Consider the following 26,683-nt stretch of genomic DNA (forward strand, 5'->3'; position numbering starts at 1 on the left):
TCCCTGTGGAAGGCTATAACTATCTCTTCCTGGTGGAAACATCTGTTGGCTATACTCATAACATTCCTATTGATCTTATTATTTGGCCCATGTATACTTAACTGTCTTTCTGGCCTTGTCTCCTCCAAACTTAAAGCTATACGACTACCCACGATGGAAAAGCCTGATGCCTATCAAGGACCTTTAGATAGACCTTCTGAAGGGTATCCCTGACTGCCAACCACAACTACGACCCCCTTCAGCCTGAAGTTGCTAGAGCGGTCATTGCCCCTTGCCCCCTCACAGCAGCTTGGGATACTTCTTCAGAGAGGGGAATATTATAGATAGATGAGCTAGGTAGAAACATCATAGGCAGTCAGACAGGGCTTAGTCCTCGAGAGGGCCAGGACAAAGGTGAAACACACCACAGCTGCACATCAGCTGAAAACCAGGCTCCAAGGTGGAGACAAGATGACCAGACCCACATACTTCTTCAAAAAAGGGTTTAGTGAAGTTTAGATAGGCATTGACCACCCCGGGGGTGACCAGAGACCTCTGGACCAACCACCTCCTAGGAGAATCTTTGTTCTTTCCATCCATGCTTGCCTTGCTTCCCAATTGGACCACCATTACCTAAGTGACTATACTTGTAACCATATTGGATGTTCATGGCTGTGGCCCATGTTGTACCCATGTGGGTTTCACCCTATAAAACTTCTCTCTAAATAGGGAAGGATGGAGGGGTGAAAGGGAGGGCAGGGGAATGGAGAAAAAATAAGAACCAAGAGAGATTATATAAAGGGGCAAATTTCCAATGATGAATGTCATTATATTCTATACCTAAAATGTACCAATAAAATTAAAATTAAAAAACTTCTCTTTAGAGTGAGGTCCTTGGGTTACCCACTTGGGACACCTCGTACCCCTGAGGAGCTTTCCTATCAATAAATATCTTCCTACTTTTAACCTAAAAAAAAAAAAAGAAAGAGAAAATAAAAAAAGATATTTAGACAGTTCCAGAATTCTCATATAAGCCTAATGATAGAAGGAAGGATCACAGAGTGTCACTGCAATGGAATGATATTCAGGAATTGAATACCTGCATCTAAATGGTATTTCCTGTCTTTTTTTATCCTTTCCCTAATTGCTCAATGAAATGAACTGACACTAATACTATTACTATTTCTATTTGTAATAATGTCATTAATATTTCCAAAGGTGCTTCATATTTTTTAAAGTACTCTCACACTACTTCACTTGATTCTGCTATGCACCTTGTAAAATAGTTACTGCTGTTCCTAATATAAGAATACTGAACCCAGTGCTTTTAGCACCAAATAGTAATGTCTCTTCATGTCTACATATGGACACGTAATAGCTAAATAAATGACTTGATATATTGGTACCTTTTCCACTTCCCTACCTATTTTCTCCCTTTTTTTGAGTCTTGGCTAGCAATTAAAGCAAAAGTCTTCTAAGTTTCATAAAACTGTTTTGCAATAAGCAATGAAGAAGCATCCTTAATCTTTTCAGTAGTTTCCTTGCACTTGTGGCCATGGGCATTCTCATTCACTCATGCTCTCACACTCTCTTCACTCTCTCTCACATACACACATACACACACACACTCTCTCACACACACACACAACCACTGAGAGATAAGTTGTCTGTTTATACAATGGTCACCATCCCATATGAGAGATCCCCAAGGATGTACGTAACAGCTCCTGCAATGACCACACCCACCGGAAGGGTCCTTCACACTCTCTCGGTAGAAGCAGACACTGCCCTGCAGCAAGCACAGAAGCTTGTGATTTGAAAAGAAGGAGGTAAAAAACTAGGCTTCTTTTGCCGGCACCTCATTTAATTTAACCTACAACTTCAAAGAGGAGCATAGCCATCTCCACTGACTGCCAGATACTGTCACAGAAAAGGGTGACAATAACAATAAGGGTGGAAAAAACAATAACCCCTACATATTATAGTTACATCTCAATTACATGACTAAAAAACTGATCTTTTGAAAGTGATCAAGTGGGCCAAATGCCAACTAAATATCTGAAAAATTGGCCACTTGAATCGAATTATCAAGCTGGTGACTTAATCATAAACATCTTACAGAGGCACTAAGTAGCATGAAAAATTTGTAGGCCTGTACGTTATGCACCACAGAGTGCACCCCACAGTTTGCCATGACCTAGACTATGTGTATGAATAAACACAACACTCATACCCGAGAACAGAAAACTGCATTTATAAACTGTTACAGTCCTCCTAAGGTAACTTATTTCAAAAAATAAAGTCAGGTGCACACTGAAATTATTTATATTTGTTCAAGCCAAAAGCTGTTAAGCATATGTATGTGACACTCTGCAGTGTCTTATCTTTACTTGTTAAGTTTATAAATCCCTCTTGAGCTGGAGTACCATTTCTAGCTTGGATAGGTCAGGGTGACACTAAATAACATGAATGATGACACACAAGAAACCTAGAGCTGCCATCATCAAGACACCTGTGTGTCCTGGACCACTGATCTTCAAGAAAGAGGTTCAAGAAATTGAGAATGTAGAGTTTAAAGGTTACAAGTAACATTTAGAGAATCACGGATGAGCAACTAATGATTAATTTTTTTAGAGGCAGAAGATCCTATCTCAACTCTTAAATACTGCCAGTTTCATAAATTAAAAAAAGTCTGTGGCCTTTTTACTCCTTATAAATGAACTGAAAGATACAAATAAAGACAATATGTATTATTATGTATTCTGGTCAACTATTTTAAAGACTATAAAATCATATTTAAAGACTTGGCTACACAGTGTCTTCATCTGTCATATCATGTTTGAATCTATCTCATTCCCAATGTAGCCAAAATAGAAATATATCTCTTTCTTAGGCCTTAAACTAGTCATTACCTTTAATTCACTGTGGATACACCTCTCTTTTTCAGAGATATTCTTATAGTTACAGCCCTTGAATAGGCAAAGTAAATACAAATGCTATTTTTAGCAACTAAATAAACAAAGCAGATGACAATATCAGCAAGATTTTAACTGGAATCTGGAAATGATTTTAGTTATGTTTAAAAACTACCTGATGGCAAGGTTTGACTCATTCAACAAACATTAAATACCCACAGTGACAAATGCTGAAGATAGAAAAACTAAGAAGACAATTCTATCCCTCAAGGATTTCAAACACTAGTGGCATAATTAATCTCTCAGAGTGCATTTTCTACCTTCTCATTTATCTAAAATGTTTTCTTTCTCCTATCAAATGCTATATCACCTTCTTTACCACAGTGTTATGTTAATCTCAAAACTTTACCTTTCTCCCTGACTTTTCCCTAAGGTTCAGACTCACATATTCTACTGATTTTCCATATTACCTTCAACTCAGTATTTCCCAAACATTATTGTCTACCTTCTACAAGCTACCAAAAAAAAAGGTTTGGAAAAAGGCCTGTTTTTTGTATTACCAGCATCAGTTAAGAACATCACGGGAATCATCTTGTTCCTACTCTTTCTCATCCCCATATGCCATTTTACCGAATACACTTCATAGTTTGCTTTGACACCATGTTCAAACCTTCACTATCCCTCATGTAACCTAATTCCATAACCCTGCATGGAAACCTTTACTCCTAGACTCATGGCTCTTAAAACTCACCATCATTTCTCACTGCATCTACTCTGCAGAATCTGCTCTCTAGAGCTCAATTTCAGTAAAGAAATCCAACCATTTTACTCCCTGGCCTAAGTCCTACTTTATTCCCCACTGCCTCTGCAGTAAGATTCAACCATCTTAGCAGGGCGAAAGTTCCAATACCCAACTTCTACTCACCTCATTAAGGCTCACCTCTTGCGTTTGATGTTAAACTGAAAATATCTGGCTGGACCACCGCTCCTGGTGCAGAGAAAGGGGCTTCCAGGCCACTATACCACCCCTCCCAGCCCAGAGGTAGGGGCTTCTGGGCTGCTGTTGCACCACTCCCAGCACAGAGGAGGTGAGCACCCCCACTCCCCGCCGACAAAATGAGAAGACACATAAACAAGTCTCAAAACCAGACTTCCAGATCACCTAAAGCAACCCCAAAGAGAAATGAGATGGAACACTCTGATACTCAACCACCTGGACTCCCTGAACTGGCAACAAAAAGAGGATCTGGAAAAAAAAGAAATCAGAAATAATTACTCACATAACAGCAGAGATTGTGCTCACAGTGCAAGACATGATTGATAAATCTAGACAGGAGCTGAGGAACACGATGGAATCTCAACATAGGAAACAAATGAAATTCATAAAACAGATACAAACAGATTTCTAGGAGATGAAAAACTCCAATGAATATCTACACAGTAGAATGAGCCAATGCGAGGACAGAATTTCAGATACAGAAGATAAGACTGCAATTAGTGACCAGGAAAAGAAAAATTGCTTCAAAATTGTAAGAGACCATGAGAAAGCCATCCAGCAGCTGATAGATGATGCAAAGAAGAGTAACATAAGACTGACTGGAGTCAGTGAAGAAACAGGAGAGAATGCAGATGACATAAAAAAAAACTGTTCACAGGAGTGATGGCAGAAAACTTCCCAAGCAGGAGAAAAGAACTTGACATACAGATAAGCGAGGCATACAGTACTCCAAATAGCCTTGATCAAAAAAAAAATCTACACATAGGCATATAATAGTTAGGATTCCAGAAACCCAAAAGAAGAATAAAATTCAACAAGCAGTGGGAGAAAAGAAACAAATCACATACAAAGGAAACACCATCAGAATCACAGCCGATTTCTCAATGCAAACCATCAAGGCAAGAAGAGCTTGGAGTTACATATTTCAAGCCCTAAAGGAAAACAGTCTCCAACCCAGATTGATGTACCCTGCAAAATTATCTTTCAAAATTGATGGACAAATAAGATACTTTCATGACAAAGGGCACCTTAGGAACTTCATGAATACGAAACCAGCATTCCAAACATTTTAGTCAATATCCTAGGAAAAGACAACGAGGATCGAAACCCCAGGAAGCACAGCAGAATAAATCCATCAGGCATGACAAGAAATGAAATGTAAAGGGGAGAACCCAACAACAAAAAAAGTCATGACAATGATAACTCAATATGTATCAGTTATAACCATCAATGTTAATGGTCACAATTCACCAATCAAAAGAAATAGACTGGCAGAATGAGTCAAGAAGCAAGATGCAACAATATGCTGCATACAAGAAACACAATTAATTCAAAAAGAAACTCATACACCGAAAGTTAAAGGGTGAAAAACAATACTGCATATGATGGGAACCCAAAAAAAGCACGAGTAGCTATCCTCTGGGAAGATCAAGTGGATTTCAAACCAACACTGATTAAGAGAGAAAAAGAAGGAAAATCCATCCTTGTAAAGGGAACAATCCAACAGGAAGAGATGACAATCATAAATATATATACAGCAAACACTAGTGCACCCCATTATATAAAACAAATACAGACATGAAAAGTTACGTATGCACTAATACAATAGCACTGGGGGACTTCAATACCCCACTGTCACAAATAGATAGATAAAAGAGACAAAAAAATAAGTAATGAAATGCTAGAACTCAATCGAACTCTTGAACAAATGAACTTAACAGATGTTTACAGTGTTCCACCCCACAAAATCAGAATACACATTCTTTTCAGCTGCACATGGGTCGTTCTCCAACATAGACCACATACTCGCTCATAGAACATGTTTACGTAACTGCAAAGGAATTGAAGTTATCCCCTGTATATTATCAGACCATAGTGCGATGAAATTGGAGATCAATAGCAAAAGAAACCACAAGAATTTCATAAACACATGGCAAGTGAACAACACACTACTGAATAACCAATGGGTCACAGAGGAAATTAAAGAAGAAATCAGACAGTTCCTTCAATTAAATGACAATGCCAGTACAACATATCGGAATCTATGGGACACAATGAAAGCAGTCTTGCGAGGGAAATTCATAGCAGTGAATACTCATGTTAGGAAAACAGAGCGAGCCCAGGTAAACAACCTGATGCTGAACCTCAAGCTTCTAGAAAAAGAAGAGCAGGACAAACACAAAACTCATACAAGGGAGGAAATTATAAAGATGAGAGCAGAAAGCAATTCAATGGAGACTAAGAGAACAATACAAAAAAATCAATGAAGCAAAGAGTTGGTTCTTTGAAAGAATCAACAAAATTGACAAACCCTTAGCCAACCTTATCAGAAAAAGGAAAGAAAAGGCCCAAATCCTTGTAATCAGGAATGAAAAGCATGAAATTACAATGGACCCAGCAGAAATCCAGAGGATCATCAATACCTACTTAGAGAACCTATATGCCAGTAAGATGGAAAACAAAGAAGAAATGGACAGATTCCTAGATACATATAAATTACCGAAGTTGAATGAAGAAGACCTAAAAATTCTAAACAACCCAATATCAATCAATGAAATTGAAAACATAATTAAAAACTTACCAACTAAGAAAAGCTCAGGTCCTGATGGCTTCATTGCTGAACTCTGCAAGACATTTAGAGAGGAACTACTGCCACTACTGTTTAAACTCTTCAGTGAAATTCAAAGGGAAGCAATACTCCCAAATTCATTCTTGGAAGCAAGCATCACCTTGATGCCCAAAGCAGAGAAAGACTCAACTGAAAAAGAGAACTATAGGCCTATCTCACTAATGAACATAGATACAAAAATCCTTAATAAGATAATGCCAAATAGAATGCAGAAGATCATCAAGAAGATCATACACCCTGACCAAGTGAGATTCAACCCAGGGGTGCAGGGATGGATCAACATATGCAAATCAATCATTATAATACACTATATCAATAGAGCCAACGACAAAAACCATATGATTATCTCAATAAATGCAGAAAAAGCATTTGACAAAATCCAACACGCGTTTATGATAAAAACCCTACAAAAAATTGGAATAGACGGTCTCTACCTCAATCTGATAAAAGCCATCTATGAAAAACCAACAGCCAATATCATACTAAATGGTCAAAAACTTAAATGCTTCACACTAAAATCAGGAACAAGACAAGGACATCCACTATCACCACTCCTGTTCAGTATAGTCTTGGAAACATTAGCCACAACAATTAGGCAAGAGAAAGAAATAAAAAGGAATAAAGATAGGAAACGAGGTCAGATTGTCATTATTTGTAGATGACATGATACTCTATATAGAAGACACCAAGAACTCCACCAAAAGTCTTCTAGACTTAATAACCAAATTCAGTCAAGTAGCTGGTTACAAGGTCAACACACAAAAATCAATAGCTTTCCTCTACACCAACGACAGACTCACTGAGAGAGAAATAGGGCAAACAATTCCTTTCACAATAGCATCCAAAAAACTGAAATACCTAGGAATCAACCTAATGAAAGAAATCAAAGACCTCTTCTCTGAAAACTATAGCACTCTGAAAAGAGAGATTGAAGATGATATCAGAAAATGAAAAGACATCCCCTGCTCCTGGGTAGGAAGGATCAACATAGTGAAATTGGCCATACTTCCAAAACTGCTATATAGATTCAATGCAATCCCAATTGAAATCCCAGCAGCACACTTCACGGACCTTGAGAAAATAATCCAAAAATTCATTTGGAACAGGAAGAGACCCAGAATAGCAAAAGCAATTCTAGGTAACAGAGACATGGCAGGGGGTATCACAATCCCCAACCTGCAACTCTACTACAAAGCTACTGTGATAAAAACAGCATGGTACTGGCAAAGAAACAGACCTGAGGACCTGTGGAACAGATTGGAAGATGCAGAAACAACACCAGACACACTCTGCCATCTATTCTTCAATAAAGTAGCAAAAACCCTCACTGGAGGAAAGATAGCCTCTTTAATAAATGGTGCTGGAAACATTGGGTTTCAATTTGCCAAAGATTAAAACCAGACCTATATCTCTCACCATGCACTAAACTAAAATCGAAATGGATTAAAGATCTAAATATTAAAATAGAAACACTGAATCGGCTGCAATTGAGGTTAGGTAGAACTCTTGAAGACACTGGTGTAGGAAAAGATTGTATGAAAACCTCAGTTGCCCGTGAACTAGCACAAACAATCAACAAGTGGGATCTCTTCTTATTAAAAAGCTTCTGCACAGCAAGAGAAACCACTAGCAGTGTGAAGAGACAACCCACAATGTGGGAAAAAATTTTCACCAGCTGTCCCTCAGACAGAGGTCTACTATCTAGAATCTATAAAGAACTTAAAAAAATCAGATCTCCCAAATTTAAAGACCCAATCCAAAAATGGACATCTGAAATGAACAGACATTTCTCAGACAAAGAAGTAGAAATAGCAAATAAATATATGAAAAAATGTTCAACATCAATGGTCATTTGAGAGATGCAAATGAAAACAACGCTGAGATTCCACCTCACTCCAGAAAGAATGGCTGCTATCATGAAATCAACTAATAACAAATGCTGGCAGGGCTGTGAGGAAAGAGAAACCCCGCTTCACTGCTGGTGGGAGTGCACAGTGGTACAACCACTGTGTAAATCAGTATGGAGATACCTCAAAGAACTAGGACTGGAAGTCCCATTTGACCCAGCTATTGCCCTGCTGGGTATCTTCCCCAAAGGATTAAAAGAATCATACCACAGTGATATATGTACATCCATATTCATAGCAGTACAGTTTTTAATAACTAAAACTTGGAAACAGCCTAATTTCCCATCAACTGGAGACTGGATAAAGAAGCTGTGGTTTTTTTTATAAAATGGAATACTACTCAGCTATAAAGAACGAGAAACTAGAGACATTCATAGGTAAATGGATGCACACTGAGGTGATATCTTTAAGTGAAATAAATAGGACACACGTGTAAATACTGAATAGTTTCTCTAGTGTGAGAAACAAAGTGTAAATAAGGACTAAAAATATAGTAATGTGAAATAGGAAAAAAGCGGCAAAAGGGAAGGGCAAGTGGGAGGGGTAGGGGAAAGAAAAGAAGGGAATGAAGTTAGAATTAATGTGAGAAAATGAAAATATGGAAACAAAGTCTTTGTAAATAGGGAGGGATGGAGGGGTTGAAGGGAGGCAGAAGAATGGGGAAAAAAATAAGAACTAAGAGTGATTATGTAAAGGTGCAAATTTCCAATGATGAATATGATGTTTATTCTTTCAAAGAACCAACTCTTGGCTTCACTGATTTTTTTGTATTGTTCTCTTAGTCTCCATTGCATTGCTTTGTGTTCTCATCTTTATAATTTCCTCCCTTGTATGAGTTTTGTGTTTGTCCTGCTCTTCTTTTTCTAGAAGCTTGAGGTTCAGCATCAGGTTGTTTACCTGGGCTCGCTCTGTTTTCCTAACATGAGTATTCACTGCTATGAATTTCCCTCGCAAGACTGCTTTCATTGTGTCCCATAGATTCCGATATGTTGTACTGGCACTGTCATTTAATTGAAGGAACTGTCTGATTTCTTCTTTAATTTCCTCTGTGACCCATTGGTTATTCAGTAGTGTGTTGTTCACTTGCCATGTGTTTATGAAATTCTTGTGGTTTCTTTTGCTATTGATCTCCAATTTCATCGCACTATGGTCTGATAATATACAGGGGATAACTTCAATTCCTTTGCAGTTACTTAAACATGTTCTATGAGCGAGTATGTGGTCTATGTTGGAGAACGACCCATGTGTAGCTGAAAAGAATGTGTATTCTGATTTTGTGGGGTGGAACACTGTAAACATCTGTTAAGTTCATTTGTTCAAGAGTTCGATTGAGTTCTAGCATTTCATTACTTATTTTTTGTCTAGTTGATCTAACAAATTACTCTTTCACTCTCAGCCATGCTAAACTGAGACATTTCTTGTTATATACTTTTTAGTACCTAATACATACTTAATAATTTTATCACACCTAACTCTACATAATCCAGACAGTATCCTACCCACATCATCCTATACTAAATATTATAATTATTCTACTCCCCCCATTTACAATAGATACACTTAAGCACATTTGGAAATGCTTTTAATTTAAAAAAAATACTTCTCTTATTTTCAATAATATTGGAAGTCTGCTGGTAAAGCTGTTAGAAAAATAAAAGTATATGTTTTAAGGATTAATGTTGGTGAAATGGCAGAATAAGAAACTGCAAAGCTAATCCCTCCATATAAGCAGCAAAGTAGTAAAAGATACCAGAATCAACTTTTTTTCAGGATCTCAAAGCTAACTGAAAGTTCACAATAAACAGAACAAAGCTTAATCAAGGAAAAAATACCTGAATCTCAGTATTTAAGGAAATCTCTATCAAAATATTAGTTGACCACTAAGCTAACAGAACATAGACTTCAGTAGCTACACATGACAAAAGACACAAACTTTATAAAAAAGTTCAAAAATGTCACTAAATGACACAATAAGCAGCAACAACAACAACCCTGGATTTGGGGGGAGAATCTAATTTCCATAGTTGCTGCATTACAATAGTCAAAATATTTGCCTCTTGACAAAAATTGAAAAAAAGGAAGCATGATCTATACATAAGAAAAGCAAATTAAAAGGAACTGCCTCTGAGCAATCTTAAGACATTGAACTTACCACAAGACATCTTTAATCATCTTAAATATGCTTAAGGAGTTAAAGGAAACCATGAGGACAATATTTTCAAAAATAAAAAATATACATAAAGAGAGTTAAAATATTTTTTAAAAAATAGAAATTTTGGAGGTGAAAAATTTAAAGTTCCAAAGTGAGGGAAAAAAGAGAAAAACCTGTCAACCAAGAGGTCCATATCTGACAAAAGCATCCTTCAAAAATGAAGGAGAGTGACATCAGCAAGATGGTAGAATAGGAAGCCCAGGGTTCTCCTTCGCCCTTGCCCCATGATACAGTGGTGCACCAGCAATACATGGATCCATTTCATTCATGAAAATTCCAGAAACTAGGTTAGAGGTTCCTGCATCCTCAGCAACACATAACTAGCCATACAGAGGTCAGTAGGAAAATTAAAGACACTCTAATACCATAATTTCCAGCCCCAATATAGCACCATATGAACAGGAGGGAGCCCCTTGGTCCCAAATTCGCCCTAAGGAAGGAAATGGTTGGAACACTCATTCAATGTCCTAACTTTTCCAAGAGCTACCAAAGTGACTGGCTTTTTAGTGTCACCTAAACTGGTACACTAATATGATCCAACAGATGATAGATTTCTGCGAACAACAGAAAACAGTAGCAGTTGTTTGAACTAGAACATGAATGTTCACATAGCTCTGGTACAGCACAGAGAAAGCAGGGCAGCATGTCAACTTCTCTCTTGAGGGGGAAAGAGCTAAACTCCACATTTAATGTTTCAGCTTTTTTGATTATTATCCAAGGAAATGTCTTTTGTCTTGACCATCTTGGAATACTAATGGGGCTCATTATACTATAGAACTCTGAGACCTTTAAGAAGAAATATAGCAGGGCCAGGGATTTAGCTCAGTGGCACTGCACCAGTCTCACAAGCGCAAGGTCCTGAATTCGATCCCCAGTACAAAGAAAGAAGAAAGAAGAAAAAGAAATATAGCAGCGTGGACTAACATAAAGGTTTGAGAAGCCCACAGGCACTTTGGTCAAGATAACTGGTGAAAGGTCTTCTACACAAGCCTATTCTTAATGACTGGGAGAGGTAGTATTTTCTTTTAGTGTATGGGTAATGTCAAGAAAATGATGAAACAGAGACCCCAATCCAAAAAAAAAAATAGAAAGAAACAAGATAAAACTCCAAAAACACCCCAAATGAAATGGAGATATATTAATTACCTAAAAATTTAGAAATACTCTCATAAAAATGATGAACTCAGGAGAACAATACATGAGCAGAGTGAGGGTTCAATAATGAAACAGAAAATTTAAGAGAGAATCAAACAGAAACCTCGGTTCAAAAGAAAAACTAAACTAAAATTTAACAGATAAGGCTCAACAGCAAACTAGAAAAAGTAGAAGAAACAATCTGTGAATTTAAAGATTGGTTATTTTAAATTAGCAGTCATAGGGACAAAAAGATGGAAAAAATGCAGACAACTTGAAGGACTGACAAAGGATCATCAAGTAGGCCAATGTACAAATTACGGGACTCAAAAAAAGAAGACAAAGAAAGGGGACCAGAAAGTTGATACAAAAAAAGATGCTGATAACTTCCTAAATCTGGAGAAGGAAATAAGATATTCAGATCCAGGAAGGACAAAGAATCCCAAAGAAAATGAAAGCAAAGAAATCCACACTGAAAACACATTATAGTAAATTGTCAAAAGTCAAAGACAAAGAGAATTTTCAAAGCAGAAAAACAACTCATTATGAACAAGATAACTCCTATTAAACTAGCAGCAGACTCTTTTAGCCAAAACCTCGCAGGACAGTAGTGGCATAACAGATTCAAAGTGCTAAAAGAAAAAAACGCCAACCAAGATCATTATACTTGTCAAAACTGTCTTTAAAAATTGAGAAGTCACAAAAACTTCTCTGATAAAAGCTGAGGAAGTTCATCACCATTAGACTTGGCTCACAAAAAATAGTAAAAGGAATTCTTCTGGTAGAAGCAAAAGGATGTCAAATTAGCAAAATGATAGCATAAGAAAGTATAAAATTCATAAGCAAAGGTAAATATATACACAGCATGGAATACTGTATTCTATTCTAATGGTGGTGGGTAAATCATTTTTAATTCTAATATAAAAGATAAAAGAAAAAATTCTTTAAAATAACCTATAACAAAGAAATATGTTAGTAGATAGATGACATAAGAGTAAAGTGAGACTTCACTAACTTTAGGGGTGAAGGAGGAGTAAAAGTGTAGTTTTTGTATGCAGTTACAATTATATTGGTATCAGCTTAAAACTATTAAAACTACATTTTGCATATGCCCAATGGTAACCACAAACAAGATACCTATATAAGTTATACACAAAGAAGGTAAAGGAATCAAAACATATAAAAGCAAAAAAAAAAAATCAGTGAAACACAAAGAAAGAAAGAAAGGCAGGAAAAATTACTGGACAGAAAACATGGCACTTGTAAATCCTTTCTTATCAATAATTACTTTAAATCCAAATAGATTAAGCATCCTAATCAAAAAAAATGGATGAATGGATTAAAAAACAAGATCCAACATACACTATCTACAGGAGACTCACTTTAGATTTAAGGAGGTAAATATGCTGAAAGTAAGGAATGGCAAAAGATATTTTGTGCAAATTCTCCCAGCTCTTTTTGAAAGATAAACAGAATTGTGCAAATGGTAACCACAGGAGAGCAGGAATGACTATATTTACATCATACAAAATAGACTGTAAGTCAAAAGCTATCAAAAGAGACAAAGTATGACACTGTATAATAATATAAGGGCCCAGTCATCAGAGAGATATAATAATTATAAATAATATATGCACCTAACATCAGAGCACCTATAAAATAAATAATGACAGCTGAAAGGAAAAACAGACAGCAATACAATCATAGATTCCAGTACCTCACTGGCAAAAATGGACAGAACAATCAGACAGAAAATCAACAAAGAAAAAGCAAATATGAATGACATTATAGACAAATTGACCTAATATATATATGCAGAACATTGCCCCAAACAGCACCAGAATACACATTCTTCTCAACTGCATATAAATCATTTTCTAGCATCTATTACATGGTAGGTCACAATGAGAGCTTAATAAATTTAAGAGTATAAAAATAATCCTAAGTATACTCTGTACTAAAATATAATGAAACCAGAAATAAAGAAGAAAAAGCTGAAAAATCACAAATAAATGAAACTTTTCAAACAAATAAGGAAGAATTCAAAAGGAAAAATAAAAAATATCTTAAGACATGAAAATGAGGTATGGCATCCCAAAATGTGTGGAACTCTATGAGAATAATGCTAAAGGAAAGAAGTACAGCAAAAAATATATACATTAAAAAAGGAGAAAGCTCTCACACAAACAATATAACTTTACCTCTGAAGAAAATAGAAAAACAAGCAAAGTCCAAAGTTAGCAGAAAGAGAAAATAATAAAAATCAGAATAGATACATAAAACATAATATTTAAAATCAATAAACTAAGAGTTATGATTTTTTGAAAGCTAAATGAAATTGGCAAATCTTTAGCCAGACAAATAGAGAAGGCAAAAAATCAGGAAGGAGAAATTACAACTGATGTCACAAATACAAAGGATCATGAGACTAGTATGAACAATTATATAGCAACACACTGGATAACCTAGAAAAGAAACAGGAAAATTCCTGGAAACATAAAACCTACCAAAACTGAACCATGAGAAACATAAAATCTCGAATAAACCTATTAAACAATAAGGAGACTGACTCAGTAATCAAAATCCTTCCAAGAAAGAAAAGCTCAAGGCTAAATGATTTCACTGTTATTTCTACTAAACATTTAACACATCCTTGCTGACTTGAATCACCTGTGGCACACATGACTGTTCCACCAGGCAGAGTGTGCTACTGGTTGTACCAGTGGGATAGTCATGCATGTACTACTTATGGTTCAAGCCACCCCATAGTGAAACATACGAATTACAGCCCCATCGTGAACATGTTAAAAAAAGAATTAACATCAATTCTTTTCAAATTCTTCCAAAAAACTGAAAAAGAGGAACACATCTGAATTATGCAACTTTCAAAATACCTGATACCCACACTATGAAGGAGAAAACACTGAATTTGTCTGGGAAGGGGGGGGAGGGAGAGGGAGGGAGAGGGAGGGGGAGGGAGAGGGAGGGAGAGGAAGGGAGAGGGAGAGGGAGGGAGAGGGAGGGAGAGGGAGGGAGAGAGAGGGAGAGAGAGGGAGAGAGAGAGAGAGAGAGAGAGACAGAGAGACAGAGAGACAGAGAGAGAGAGACAGAGAGACAGACAGACCCTTTCTTTAAAAGTAGGTCCCCAGTGATCCACATCCTCAACAGGGTCTTACCTCCTAACAGCACATCCAGCTATGAACTCACAGCCCTCCCATGATCCAATCACCTCATGAAACCCCCACCTCTGAATACATAAGACTTTTAGGAGATTTTTAAATCTAAATCCTAACAACTTCTAAATGCTTTTATGAGGCCACCACTACCCTGATATGAAAGACATCACAAAGAAAAGAAAGCTACAGACCAATGTCCTTGATGAATATAGAAGCAAAAATCCTCAACAAAATATTAGTAATTGAATTCAACACCAGAATAAAAAAACCAAAGGGGATTTTTTCTGGGATGCAAGGATAGATCAACAAACAAAAACCAATTCAGGTGACATACCACAGAGAATAAAGGTTAAATATCACATGATCATCTCAATATATACATAAAAAGTGTTTGATAAAATTCAGTGCTTTTCATAATCACACTCACCAAATCATGAACAGATGGAAAGTACCTAAACACAATAAAATACATAATATACACAATAAAATACACAATATATATAAAACCCACAGATAATACCATACCTTAATTGTAAAAATTTTAAATTTTTCCTCTAAGATTAAAGACAAGATGTCAGCTTTTGCCATTTGTATTCAAGATAGTTGTAGAAGCCCCAGGAAGAGGAATTGGACAAAAATAAGTAAATAAAAGGCATTCAAACTAGAAAGAAGTAATAACTGTCCCCATTTGCAGATGGCATCATATTATATATAGAGTCCTCTGTTCACAGAGAGTATTCTAAATTTATAGATATATAATATACTAGTTTGGTATTCAAACTAGATTGTTATGAACTAATGTTAATTATAATCTCCAAAGCAAACACTAGTAACAGCATTTATAACAAAAAGAATAAAATATTAATAATGCTTATACACTGAAGTAGTCATACATTGAAAACTGCGAAACACTGATGAAAACCATTAAAAACAAAAAAATTAAAAGACATTCTATGTTCATTGAAGACAATACTGCCAAATTGTTCTACACAAAACAGTCTACAGATTCAATGCAAGTTCTAAAAAAAATTTAAATGGTGGGGCTAAGGAAAATAGCTCAGAGGTAGAGAATGTGCTTAGCATGTGTGGGTTCAATCTTACACACTGGAGAGACAGATAGATGATAGATTCTATGGCATTTTTTGAAAAAATAGAAAAAAGCATTCCGCATTTCATATAGAACCACAAAGCACCCCAAGTAACCCAAACAAGCTAGAGAAAAAATAAAGTGGAAGCATCACCTTCTTGATTTCAAAATACATAACAAAGTTATAGAAACTAAAACATTATGTTACTGGCAGAAAGACAGAGACCAATGCGGGGTCAGACAGACTATTCAGAAATAAATCTACACATACATGGTCAACTGATCTTCCACAAAAGTGCCAAGCATATGCAATGGGGGAAGAACAGTGATTTGGGGAAACTGGATATTATATACAAAAGAATGAAATTGGTGCCTTAAGCCATACCAAAAAACCCTCTAAATCAATTAATAAACATAAGACTTAAAACTAAAATTCCCAGAAGAAAATAAAGAGGAAAGATATGATGACAATGGTGTTAGCAATGACTTCGTGGATATGACATGAAAAGCACAGGTATCAAAAGGAAAAACAGACAAGTTGGGACATATCAAAGTAAAAAAGTTTCCACATAACCAAAAAATAATCAGCAGAGTAAAAGAGCAACTGATAGGAATGGGAGAACATATTTGCAAACCATATATCTGATAAGGGGTGTATTTCTAAAAACAATACAACTTTAAAAATATAAATTAAAAACCTAACAATGTGATTAAAAAGGGACCAAAGACTTGAACAGACATACAAATGGCCAACAGGTATATGAAAAGATGCTCAATGTCACTAATAGCGGAAATAAAAATCAAAACCATAATGAGGTATCACTTTATAGTTTCAACTGTGGAAAACAGTTTGAAATTTCCTCAAAATATTAAGACTAGAACTATGTCGACAATCTCACTTGTATTTATCCAAAAGATAGGAAGTCAGAATCTCTAAGAAATATTTGCACTGTCTTGTTCATTTCAGCCCTGTATATACTAGTAAAGCTGCAAATGAACTAAATTTTCATCAACAGATAAAGAAAATATGGTATATACAGTGGAATATTGCTCAGCCTTTAAAAAGAAGGAAATCTACAATATGTAATAATATGTATGTTCTAGAGCACATTATGGTAAGTAAAATAAGCTCAAGTCACAAAAGTACAAATACTAAATGATTCCACATACATAAGTTATCTAAAATAGTTACATTCAGAGTACAATGGTGGTTACAGAGGCTGGGGGAGTGGGGGAGAAGTGGGAATTTGCTTATCATTGGTTACAGAGTTTCACTTATGCAAGGTAAGTTCTGGAAGTCTACTGTAGAACTATAGTTGTACCTATAGTTAATAACACTGTATTATACATTAAAATTCTATTAAGCAGGTACACATTATGTTAGTGTTATTACAACAATAAAATTTTAAAATTTTTAATGAAGGAGTAATTTTTAAATTCCAAGATAAACAAAAGCTGAGAGACTATCATTAGATCTTCTCAATTTATAAAAATGCTAAAGGGTATCTTTCAGTCTGAAATGAAAAGACACTAGATTATAACTCAAATCCACATAAATAAATAAAGAACACTCATAAGGTAACTATGCATGTAAATATAAATGTTAGTACTAATGTATATTTGCTCCTTAACTCCACCTTTTTCTGCATTCTTAAAAGACAACTCCATAAACAATCATTACAAACAGCTAATGGGAACACAATGTATAAAGATATAATTTTTGACAATGACATAAAGAGGAAGGATAGAACACTGTATATAAGAATAAAATTTTTATACAATTGATGATAAGTTTTCATTAATTTGAACTAAAATGTTATGAATTAATACTTTAAATGTATCCCAAGGCAAATACTAAGAAAAATACGTAGTAAAACAAAGGAAAAGGAAATAAAAAGGACACACTACAAAATATCTAACTTAATATAAAAAGGGTAGCATTAATAGAGGAACTGAGGAACAAAATAGATGAGAAAAAAGAAAAATATCAGAAGTCTTTCCTTATCACTATATATATGTGTGTGTGTATATGCACGTGTGTGTGTGTGTGTGGAACAAAATAGCAGAAGTACTTCCTAATCACTAATTATATTAAATGTCAATTTATTGAACTGTAAAAGAGAATGGCAGATTAGATTTTTAAAATATGATTAACTTCTATAATAGATTCATTTTAGATACAAAGACATAAGTGGATTAAAAGTTACAAAAGATAAAAAAGATATTCCATGTAAACAGTAACCAAAAGAGAACTGGAGTAGTTATACTAATATCAGAGAGAAGAGTCTTTAAGATTGTTTTGCAAGAAACAAAAACACTATATAATGATGAAAGAATTGATCCATTAAGAAAATATAACAATTTCCACAAACATATGCAAATAATCCCAAAATATATGAAGCAAATAGTGACAAAATTGAAAAGAGAAAGGGCTAAACAATAATATTTGGAGATTTCATCATCATCATTTGATTAATGGATAGGATAACTACACAAATGACAGAGGATTAGAAGACTTGAACAACACTATAAAGCAACTAGACATAATTCTACCTAACAATACTAGTGTCTTTTACTTTTTGCATTGCTGAAACAAAATACACTACATTCAAAATTATAGAGTAAAGATTTATTTCAGCTTACAGTTTGTAGAGGTCTCAGTCCATACTCAGCTGGATCCAAGACAGAGCAGTAAGGCAGAGGGGCATCACAGAGGAAAAATATTCCATGGCAGGGCAGGTAGAAAGCGGCAAAGTAGCAGCCTACCTTTCCCTATAATTCCATTATGGGTGCAAGCCTATTGGTTAGGGCCACCCATACCTAGGGTGGGCTTTCTGCTTTCAGGAAATCCACTCATTCACACCCAGAACTATGCTAAACCAATTAATGGACTATTCCAGTGCTACACCCCCTAAATCCCAATTTGTGAACTAATCCAGTACCACACACCCTTAATATACCCATGATCCAGCCAGTTCCCAAAAGTCCCACCTATGAATACATGAGGCTTGCGGGGGACAGCTAGATACAAGCCATAACAACTAGAATAAATTCTTTTTAAATTCCCATTTAACATTCACCAAGACAAACCATATTCTGGACCATATAACAAGCCAATAAAGTTAAAGGAATTTAAATCAACCATTTTATCTATTCAATTCATGTAGAACTAAATTAGAACTCAATGGCAAAAAGATATCTGAAAAATTCCCAAATATTTAAAAATTAAACAATACAAAGAATAGATCAAAGTGAAATTCGCAAGGAAATTAGAAAATACTTTGATGTAGATGAACACAAATATAAACACATCAAAGTGGGATGCAAGCAAAGCGGTGCCTAGACCAAAAGTTTTAGTTGTAAATGCTCACATTAATGCTCCATCTTCAGGAAGTAAGAAGTAAGGAAGTAAGAAAAAGAGCAAACTAAAATCAAAGTAAATAAAAGGAAAGAAGTAAAATTTAGAGTAAGGATAGATGAAAGAGAATAGAAAGACAACAGAGCAAATCAAGAAAATCAAAAGTTCACTTGTTGAAAGATAAACGACACTGACAAACCTTAATTAGACTGACCAAGAAAAAAAGATGACTAAATTACTAAAACAGAGAATAAAAATGGAAACATTACTACCAATCTTACAAAAATAAAAACAGTCTTACAGACTTAAAAACTACTCTGAGAATAAACAATTATATGTCAACAAATCAGATAAACTGAATAAAATGAAAATTGCCAGAAACACAAATTATCAAAGTTAACTCACAAATCAACAGAAAAATCTACATAGAACTAGAATAAATCAAATCAGTAATCAAAATCTTCCACAAAGCAAAAGTCTAGGACTAGAAAGTTTTATGGGTGAATTCTACCAAATGCTTAAAGAATTAACACCATTCTCTTTCAAACTTTCCAAAATCTGAAGAGGAGGAAACACTTCCTAATTTATCCTATGAGGCCAATATTACTTTCATTCCCAAAGCCAGGTATATACATATAACCAGAAAACTAAAGACCAATATTCCTTTTGAATTTAGATACAAAAATCCTCAGAAACAAATAAAGAAAAGTAGCAAATCAAACCCAAACCCAATAGTATACCAAAAGGATAATTAAGTGGGATTTATCCCAGGAATGGAGAATGTTTAACACACACAGGTCAATCTAGGTAATACAAAACATTAATAGAATTAAAGTAAGGAGGAAAAATATGACCAACATAATTGATACAGAGAAAGTATCTGATAACTCAACACATTTTCTTGATTAAAAGGAAAAAGCCAAACTTTGAAAGCTAGGATTAGAAGAGAATGTCCTCTAATTGATAAAGGGCATTTATGAAAAATCCACAACTAATATTGGGCTTAATAGTGCAGACCAAACCCTTTCCCCTTAAGATTAGGAACATTACAAGAACGTCAGTTCTCCACATGTTTATTCAACTCTGTATTGGAAGTTCCAGTCATAAAAATTAGACAAGATATGGAAATAAAAGGCATCCAAAGTAGAAAGATATAAATCTGTATTTACAGATGGCATGACTTTAGAGAAAATCCTAAAGAACCCCCCCCCCCACACACACACAGAGCTAATTCAGAAAAGTTGTAGGATATAAGATCAACATACAAAACCTAGTTGTGTTTCTGTAAGAAAGCAACTGAAAAATGAATTTAAAAATACAATTCCATTTACAATAGCATCACAAAGAATAAAATACTTAGGAATAAATTTAATCAAGAAGATGCAACTACAAAATATTGTTGAAAGAAATTAAAGACTAAACCAACAGAAAGGTGTTCTATGTTCATGTATTGCAAGATTTAATATCCTTAAAATAGCAATCTCCCCAAAATAATCTATAAATTCAAAGTAATCATCGTCAAAATTCCCAACTGCCATCTTTTCCATAAATGGACAAACTGATCCTAAAACTTAGATGGAGTTGACAAGGAGCTGTAATAGCTAAAACAATCTGTAAAAAAATATTAAAGATTTACAATACTCAATTTCAAAACTTACTACAAAGCAAGGAAATCCAACAATGTGGTACTGGTATGAAGATAGACATAGATCTATGGAATACAACTGAGAGTCTAGAAATAAATACATATATCTATATGGTCACAGGCTTTTCCACAAAGAGTACAAAGGTCATTCATCGAGGAAAAGTCCTTTCAACAAGTGGTGGTAGAATGACAGAACACCCATGTAAAAGAATGAAGTTTAGATCTTATCTCGTGCTAATTAAATCAATATGGACAAATGGCCTAAATATAAGAGCTAAAACTATGAAATTAGATGGAAACATAGAAGGAAATCTTTATGGCTTTGGATTTGGTTATGGTTTCTTAGATAGGTCAGATACACAAAGGAATGAAAGAAAAAAATAGGTTCTGTCAAAATTTGAAACTTGTGTATCCAGCCAAAGACATCATCTAGACAGAAGTTAAAAATATAACCTATATAAAGGAAGAAATATTTTCAAATCATATACATGACAAGATTCTAATATTCAGAATATACAGAACTTCTAAAACTTAACAACAAAAAATAAGCCATTTAAAAAAGGGCAAAGATTTGAATATTTATCCAAAGACATACAGTGAATCAGTGATCACATGAAAAGGTGCTCAGCATCATTAGTCATTAGGGAATGCAAATGAAAACCACAATGAGATACTATTTCACACCCACTAAGATGGCCATTTTTCAAAAAACAGAAACTAGTATAGGTAAGGATGTAGAAAAGTTGGACCACTTACATATACTGTTGGGGACTTTAAAAGGTATGGCCACTATGCAAAAGCAGATTGGTGATTCCTCAAAAAGTTAACCACAGTAGCCAGGGATTTAGCTCAGTGGTTTTGCCGCCTGCTGCACAAGCGCAAGGACCCAAGTTCGATCTCCAGTACCAAAAAAAAAAGTTAACCATAATATTACCTATGATCCAGTAATTCCACTCCCACCTACATACTGAAGAGAACTGAAAAGAAGTGTTCAAATAAAAATGTGGACATCAATATTCACAGCAGCATTATTCATAGCAACTAAAAAATTGAAAGAATATAATTGGATGATGACAAATATATAAACAAAATGTGATATATTCATACAATAGAATATCTGTCTATATAAAGGAATGAAATATCAATACCAAGCCACAAAATGGATAAATCTTGAACAAATTTTGCTAAACGAAAGAAGCCAAACAAAGGCCCTGTATTGTCTGAATCTGTACAAAATATCCAGAATAGGGAAATCCATGTAGAAAAAAGAGAGATCTGTGTTTATCAGAAAGTAGAAGGAGATATAAGAAATAACTGCTTCATGGGCACAATGTTTCTTTTGGGGTCATGTAATTGTTCTAGAATTAGATCACTATAATAGTTGTGCAACATTGCAAATGTACTGAAAGCCAATGAATTGTGCATTTTAAAATAGTTAAAATATACCTAAAATGTAACAATAAAATTAATGTTAAAATGGTGAATTTTTCAAAACAAGTTCAATAATTGTGACTTTTTCAAAAACAGCCAAGAATTTAACTCAAAAATGAGTGTATAAAGAAAGGCATATTATGAAAAGTTGTACTTACTGTTCTCTTGTTCTTATTTTTCTTAGCCCCCAAACCTGACACTGGTCCCCCAAAAAAGGGTATCTTAACAGGTAATTAACTTCTGATCTACATTTAAAATGAGCATAAACAACATACACACACACACACACACACATATATATACATATATGAAAGTATTTGAATGCAATTAAAAGAAAACTTCTTCAAAAAAAAGTACAGCCAAGGATTTAGCTCAGTGGTTCTGCCGCCTGCCTCACAAGCTCAAGGACCCGAATTCTATCTCTGGTACCAAAAAACAAAACAAAAAAAAGTACAATCATCCCTCAATATCTACAGCAGATTCTAGGACACATACCTAACCCGCCCTAAAATACCAAAATCCAAAGGATGCCAAATCCCTTTTGTAAAATGACATAATATTTTCACATAACACACAAACATTTTATTTCATTTTATTGTGTTGGGAATAGAAACCAGGACTTCATACATGCTAAGCACACATTTTATCACTGAGCTACTGCCCCAGCCCCTCCTCTATATTTTAAATCATCTCTAGATTACTTATAAAACACTTATAATCTCTAGATTACACATAAAACAATGTAAATGTTACGTAAATAGCATTATAGCTGCTTTATTCTACTGTTTTGGGAATAATGACAAGAAAAAAGGTCTGCATATATTCACTACAGACACAATTTTTTTTTTAAATATTGTTATCTGTGGTTGTCTCATGCCACAGATGCAGAACTGGTGGATATGGAGAGTCTACTGTAGATACTTTTACATGAAAATGACTAGCTTTCCTTATTAAATACTAGTATTAGCCCAAGTGGAACTTTAAAAATATCTAGACAACTGTTTTGTGTAATATAGTTTTAAGATTTTTAAAATATTAACAAATATAAATAAAATGTTAACAGATTTTTCTATAAACAAATATGATTAGTTTCAATTGTTTAAAATGCAAGAAAACCAACTCCCCACAGTGTATTATGTACTAATAAAAATAAAAAATAAAATGCGAAAGAATGTCTACATGAAAACAAATTGTTTCTGCTTGATTATTGTGTCAGAAGTTAATATTAAAATTCAATTCAACAGGTAAAAACTAGTTTTATTCTAGAATATGTTACATATCTTTAAAATGTGTTAAAGAAATAAGAAATATAAACAGGTATGCTATCCACTATGTACAGTACTTTGCTAAGGAGTTTGAATGTAATCACAACCATTGTTACGGTACCATGAACAAGCCTGGGCCCTCTTTCTATACACCTCTGTTTCTCCAAGACCAGCATAATGACAAGGGAAAAGCCCAAAGTGGCCAGAAAAAAACCCTGTGGACTAGGTCACAGAGACAGTTGGGACTGCCCTCCCCGGACATCTTCAAAGGGGCTCTGAGGGCCACTTCCTTAGCCATGTCATTCTCACCCACACTTCACTGGAGAGAGTTAGCTCTACTTATCAATTAGATTTCCTAAATTTTCACTTCAAGCTTGAAAAGTAACTAAGTAACTTAAAAACCACTATATAAATAGAAATTTACAAAGACATAAATCAAAATAATTAAATTTGAGAGGGGAAAAAGCCATACAACAAAAATAAATCTACAGTTTGTTGCCCAATTTTTCAGACATCTTTTTTCCATGCGACACAAAGAAACAAAAGATGAACTACAATTGGAGAACTTTATCTTTATGGTTATAATCACCCTTTGGCAATCAGTATTATATTTAAAATATTTATCATACAGGGCCGGGGATTTAGCTCAGTGGTTTTGCTGCCTGCTGCACAAGCACAAGAACCCGAGTTCGATCCTCGGTACCAAAAAAAAATAAAAAATTTATCATACAATTTACTGTTGCAGTCTAGAATACTATGTAGTTTTAAATAAAAATATGAAATTTTTTAAAACTTAAGACATTTATCTTGCCATTCTCATAGGAAAGAAGGTATAACATATTTCAGATCAATGATGGTTTTTCCCTGACATCGAATTCCATTCCCAAGTCAACTGCTACCTTACCATTTTTTTCTTCCAGCTAGAATGATGAACAATTGGATCTCAAAGTCAACATTAATTGTATACAGGGGTATACCACATACATGACACAACTGACTTTTATATCTTCAGATTCAGCATGTATAAAAATCTAACCAAAGATGTCCTTTTTACTGAAAATCTAAATTTCAAATTTGCAGCATACATGGGTTTGATGTGACTATATTTAAACTAAATTCATGGGCTAAACTATTAAATTAGGAGGGAAAAAATCATGGTTTCAACTAAGAGAAAAGAATATTGGAAACTCAGAATACTGGATTTTTTTCCAAATGCTGATGAGAAATAATGAGTCATTTTCAAAATGTAAAAGAATAGAGAAGCCCAGTGTTTAAAAAATATTAAAATGATTAGATATTAGTTCATTAATGTTTATTTAATATCCCCTTTAAAAAGTTAGTTTTAGGGTATAATCAGTGATTTATAAAACTACAGTAAATTTGGTTCACAAAGTGGTTCTAAATGTTTCATTCATAAATTCTATATATCTTAAAAGTACTATGTTTGCATTCTCAACAAATTTGTCTATTAGGAAGAAACAGAAATACATAAATAACACTTCTCTACTTTTAAATAACAAAATAATGAAGACATTTTTGAATGTGGAATAGATGCTAACAAAATACAGCTGTTCAGGGGCCGGGGATTTAGCTCAGTGGTTTGGCCGCCTGCTGTGCAAGTGCAAGGACCCAAGTTCAATCCCCAGAAAAAAAAATACAGCTGTTTCATATCTTAAGTTTTCACTAATATCGCAATATTCTTATGCTGTTCACTACAAATTAATTAAAGTCAGTTTATCATACAAAAGCAATAAAATTTGAAGATAATGGATTATTAAATATATTTTCACTTATAAGAAGGTAAATCTTGGGCTAGGGATTTAGCTCAGTGGCACCACACCTGCCTCGCAAGCTCAAGGTCCTGAGTTCAATCCCTGGTACCAGAAAACAAAAACAGTAAGAAGGTAAATCTCAATTTGAATAACGTTACTGCTAAGTTAAAGCATATGAATATTGCCAAATAAAATACATTATGTAAATATGTATACATATCTAAGACAACTATTTAAGAGTGATAAGAGGTTAAACAGTGTGCTCAAACAAATATTTCATCAGTATGAGACATGAAGAATTTTAGAGACCTCGGGGTTTTTTCAGCAAATACTATAGATAATTCAAGTACAATCACACTAGTTTGAAGAAACAACTGGTTTTTTTCAAGTACCTACAGTGATTCTTAAAAAAAAAAAAAAACATTCCAGCATCATATAAAGCAAGATTTCAGTCATTTCTAAAATAACTTTTTGTTAATTTTTAAAGATAGTAACAAATTAAAGTGCTTGGTAGTTAATAAAAATAACTACAAGTACCATAATAAAAACTGAACATTAAAGAAAAATTATAGTACCTTACGAAGCATACTTCCTACTGTTCTCATATGATAAACAACACATTCTTTGTCTCTAGAAAAAAGAAAGATTGGATATGAGTAAAGCCCCCAGGCTTTCTGCAACTGTTATACATTTTATTATAAGTCACTAAGATAAACAGGAGTTGGTTATCATTGTGTTCCTTTTAAAAGTAAAAAACCTATAATATCCACTGATAACACACTTAGCTCTTATATTCACTTATGCTGCCTATCCTATGGGGGTGGTGGGAGAACAAGAAAGAAAAAAGAAATCATGATTATATAATTGATAATAAAAATATTCTGAAAAAAGTAAAATTTATTCTTTTTATTTATAATGAAAAGACTTAAATTTTTAGTGATGGGGAAATATAAATTGTTACACTATGTAAAATAATATTTTCCTTACTACACAGATTTTTTTGTCCTATAATAATTACACAAAGAACCCTCTGTGACTGACAAGGAATATGCAGTTACTAGCTTCTTCTATTGACCTTGTACATTGAATTGAGCTTTCATAACTAAAAAGTTTGAATAAATATGCTGAAGATAAAAATTTAGTAGCAAATTATAAACCAAAAACTGTAAGTAATGA

The 26,683-nt window shown here is 34.3% G+C and overlaps 1 protein-coding gene across 19 annotated transcripts in view; it reads right to left on the minus strand.

Moving 5' to 3' along the window:
- Positions 1 to 26,683, minus strand: part of Ccdc171 (coiled-coil domain containing 171) — a 361,174-nt gene that overhangs the window by 105,968 nt on the left and 228,523 nt on the right. For 17 of the 19 annotated variants that reach the window (XM_087183886.1, XM_087183887.1, XM_021252871.2 and 14 more), the window contains one exon: positions 26,083 to 26,137. The exons of the other annotated variants lie outside the window; for them this stretch is intronic. In XM_087183886.1, coding sequence (XP_087040012.1) covers positions 26,083 to 26,137 — 55 coding nt within the window. The remainder of the gene's footprint in view (positions 1 to 26,082; positions 26,138 to 26,683) is intronic. 19 annotated transcript variants of the gene reach the window in all.

This window comes from Heterocephalus glaber, unplaced genomic scaffold, assembly GCF_053883595.1.
Source record: "Heterocephalus glaber isolate CG9 unplaced genomic scaffold, H.glaber_assembly_v1.0 deba00001481, whole genome shotgun sequence".
NCBI lineage: Eukaryota > Metazoa > Chordata > Mammalia > Rodentia > Bathyergidae > Heterocephalus > Heterocephalus glaber.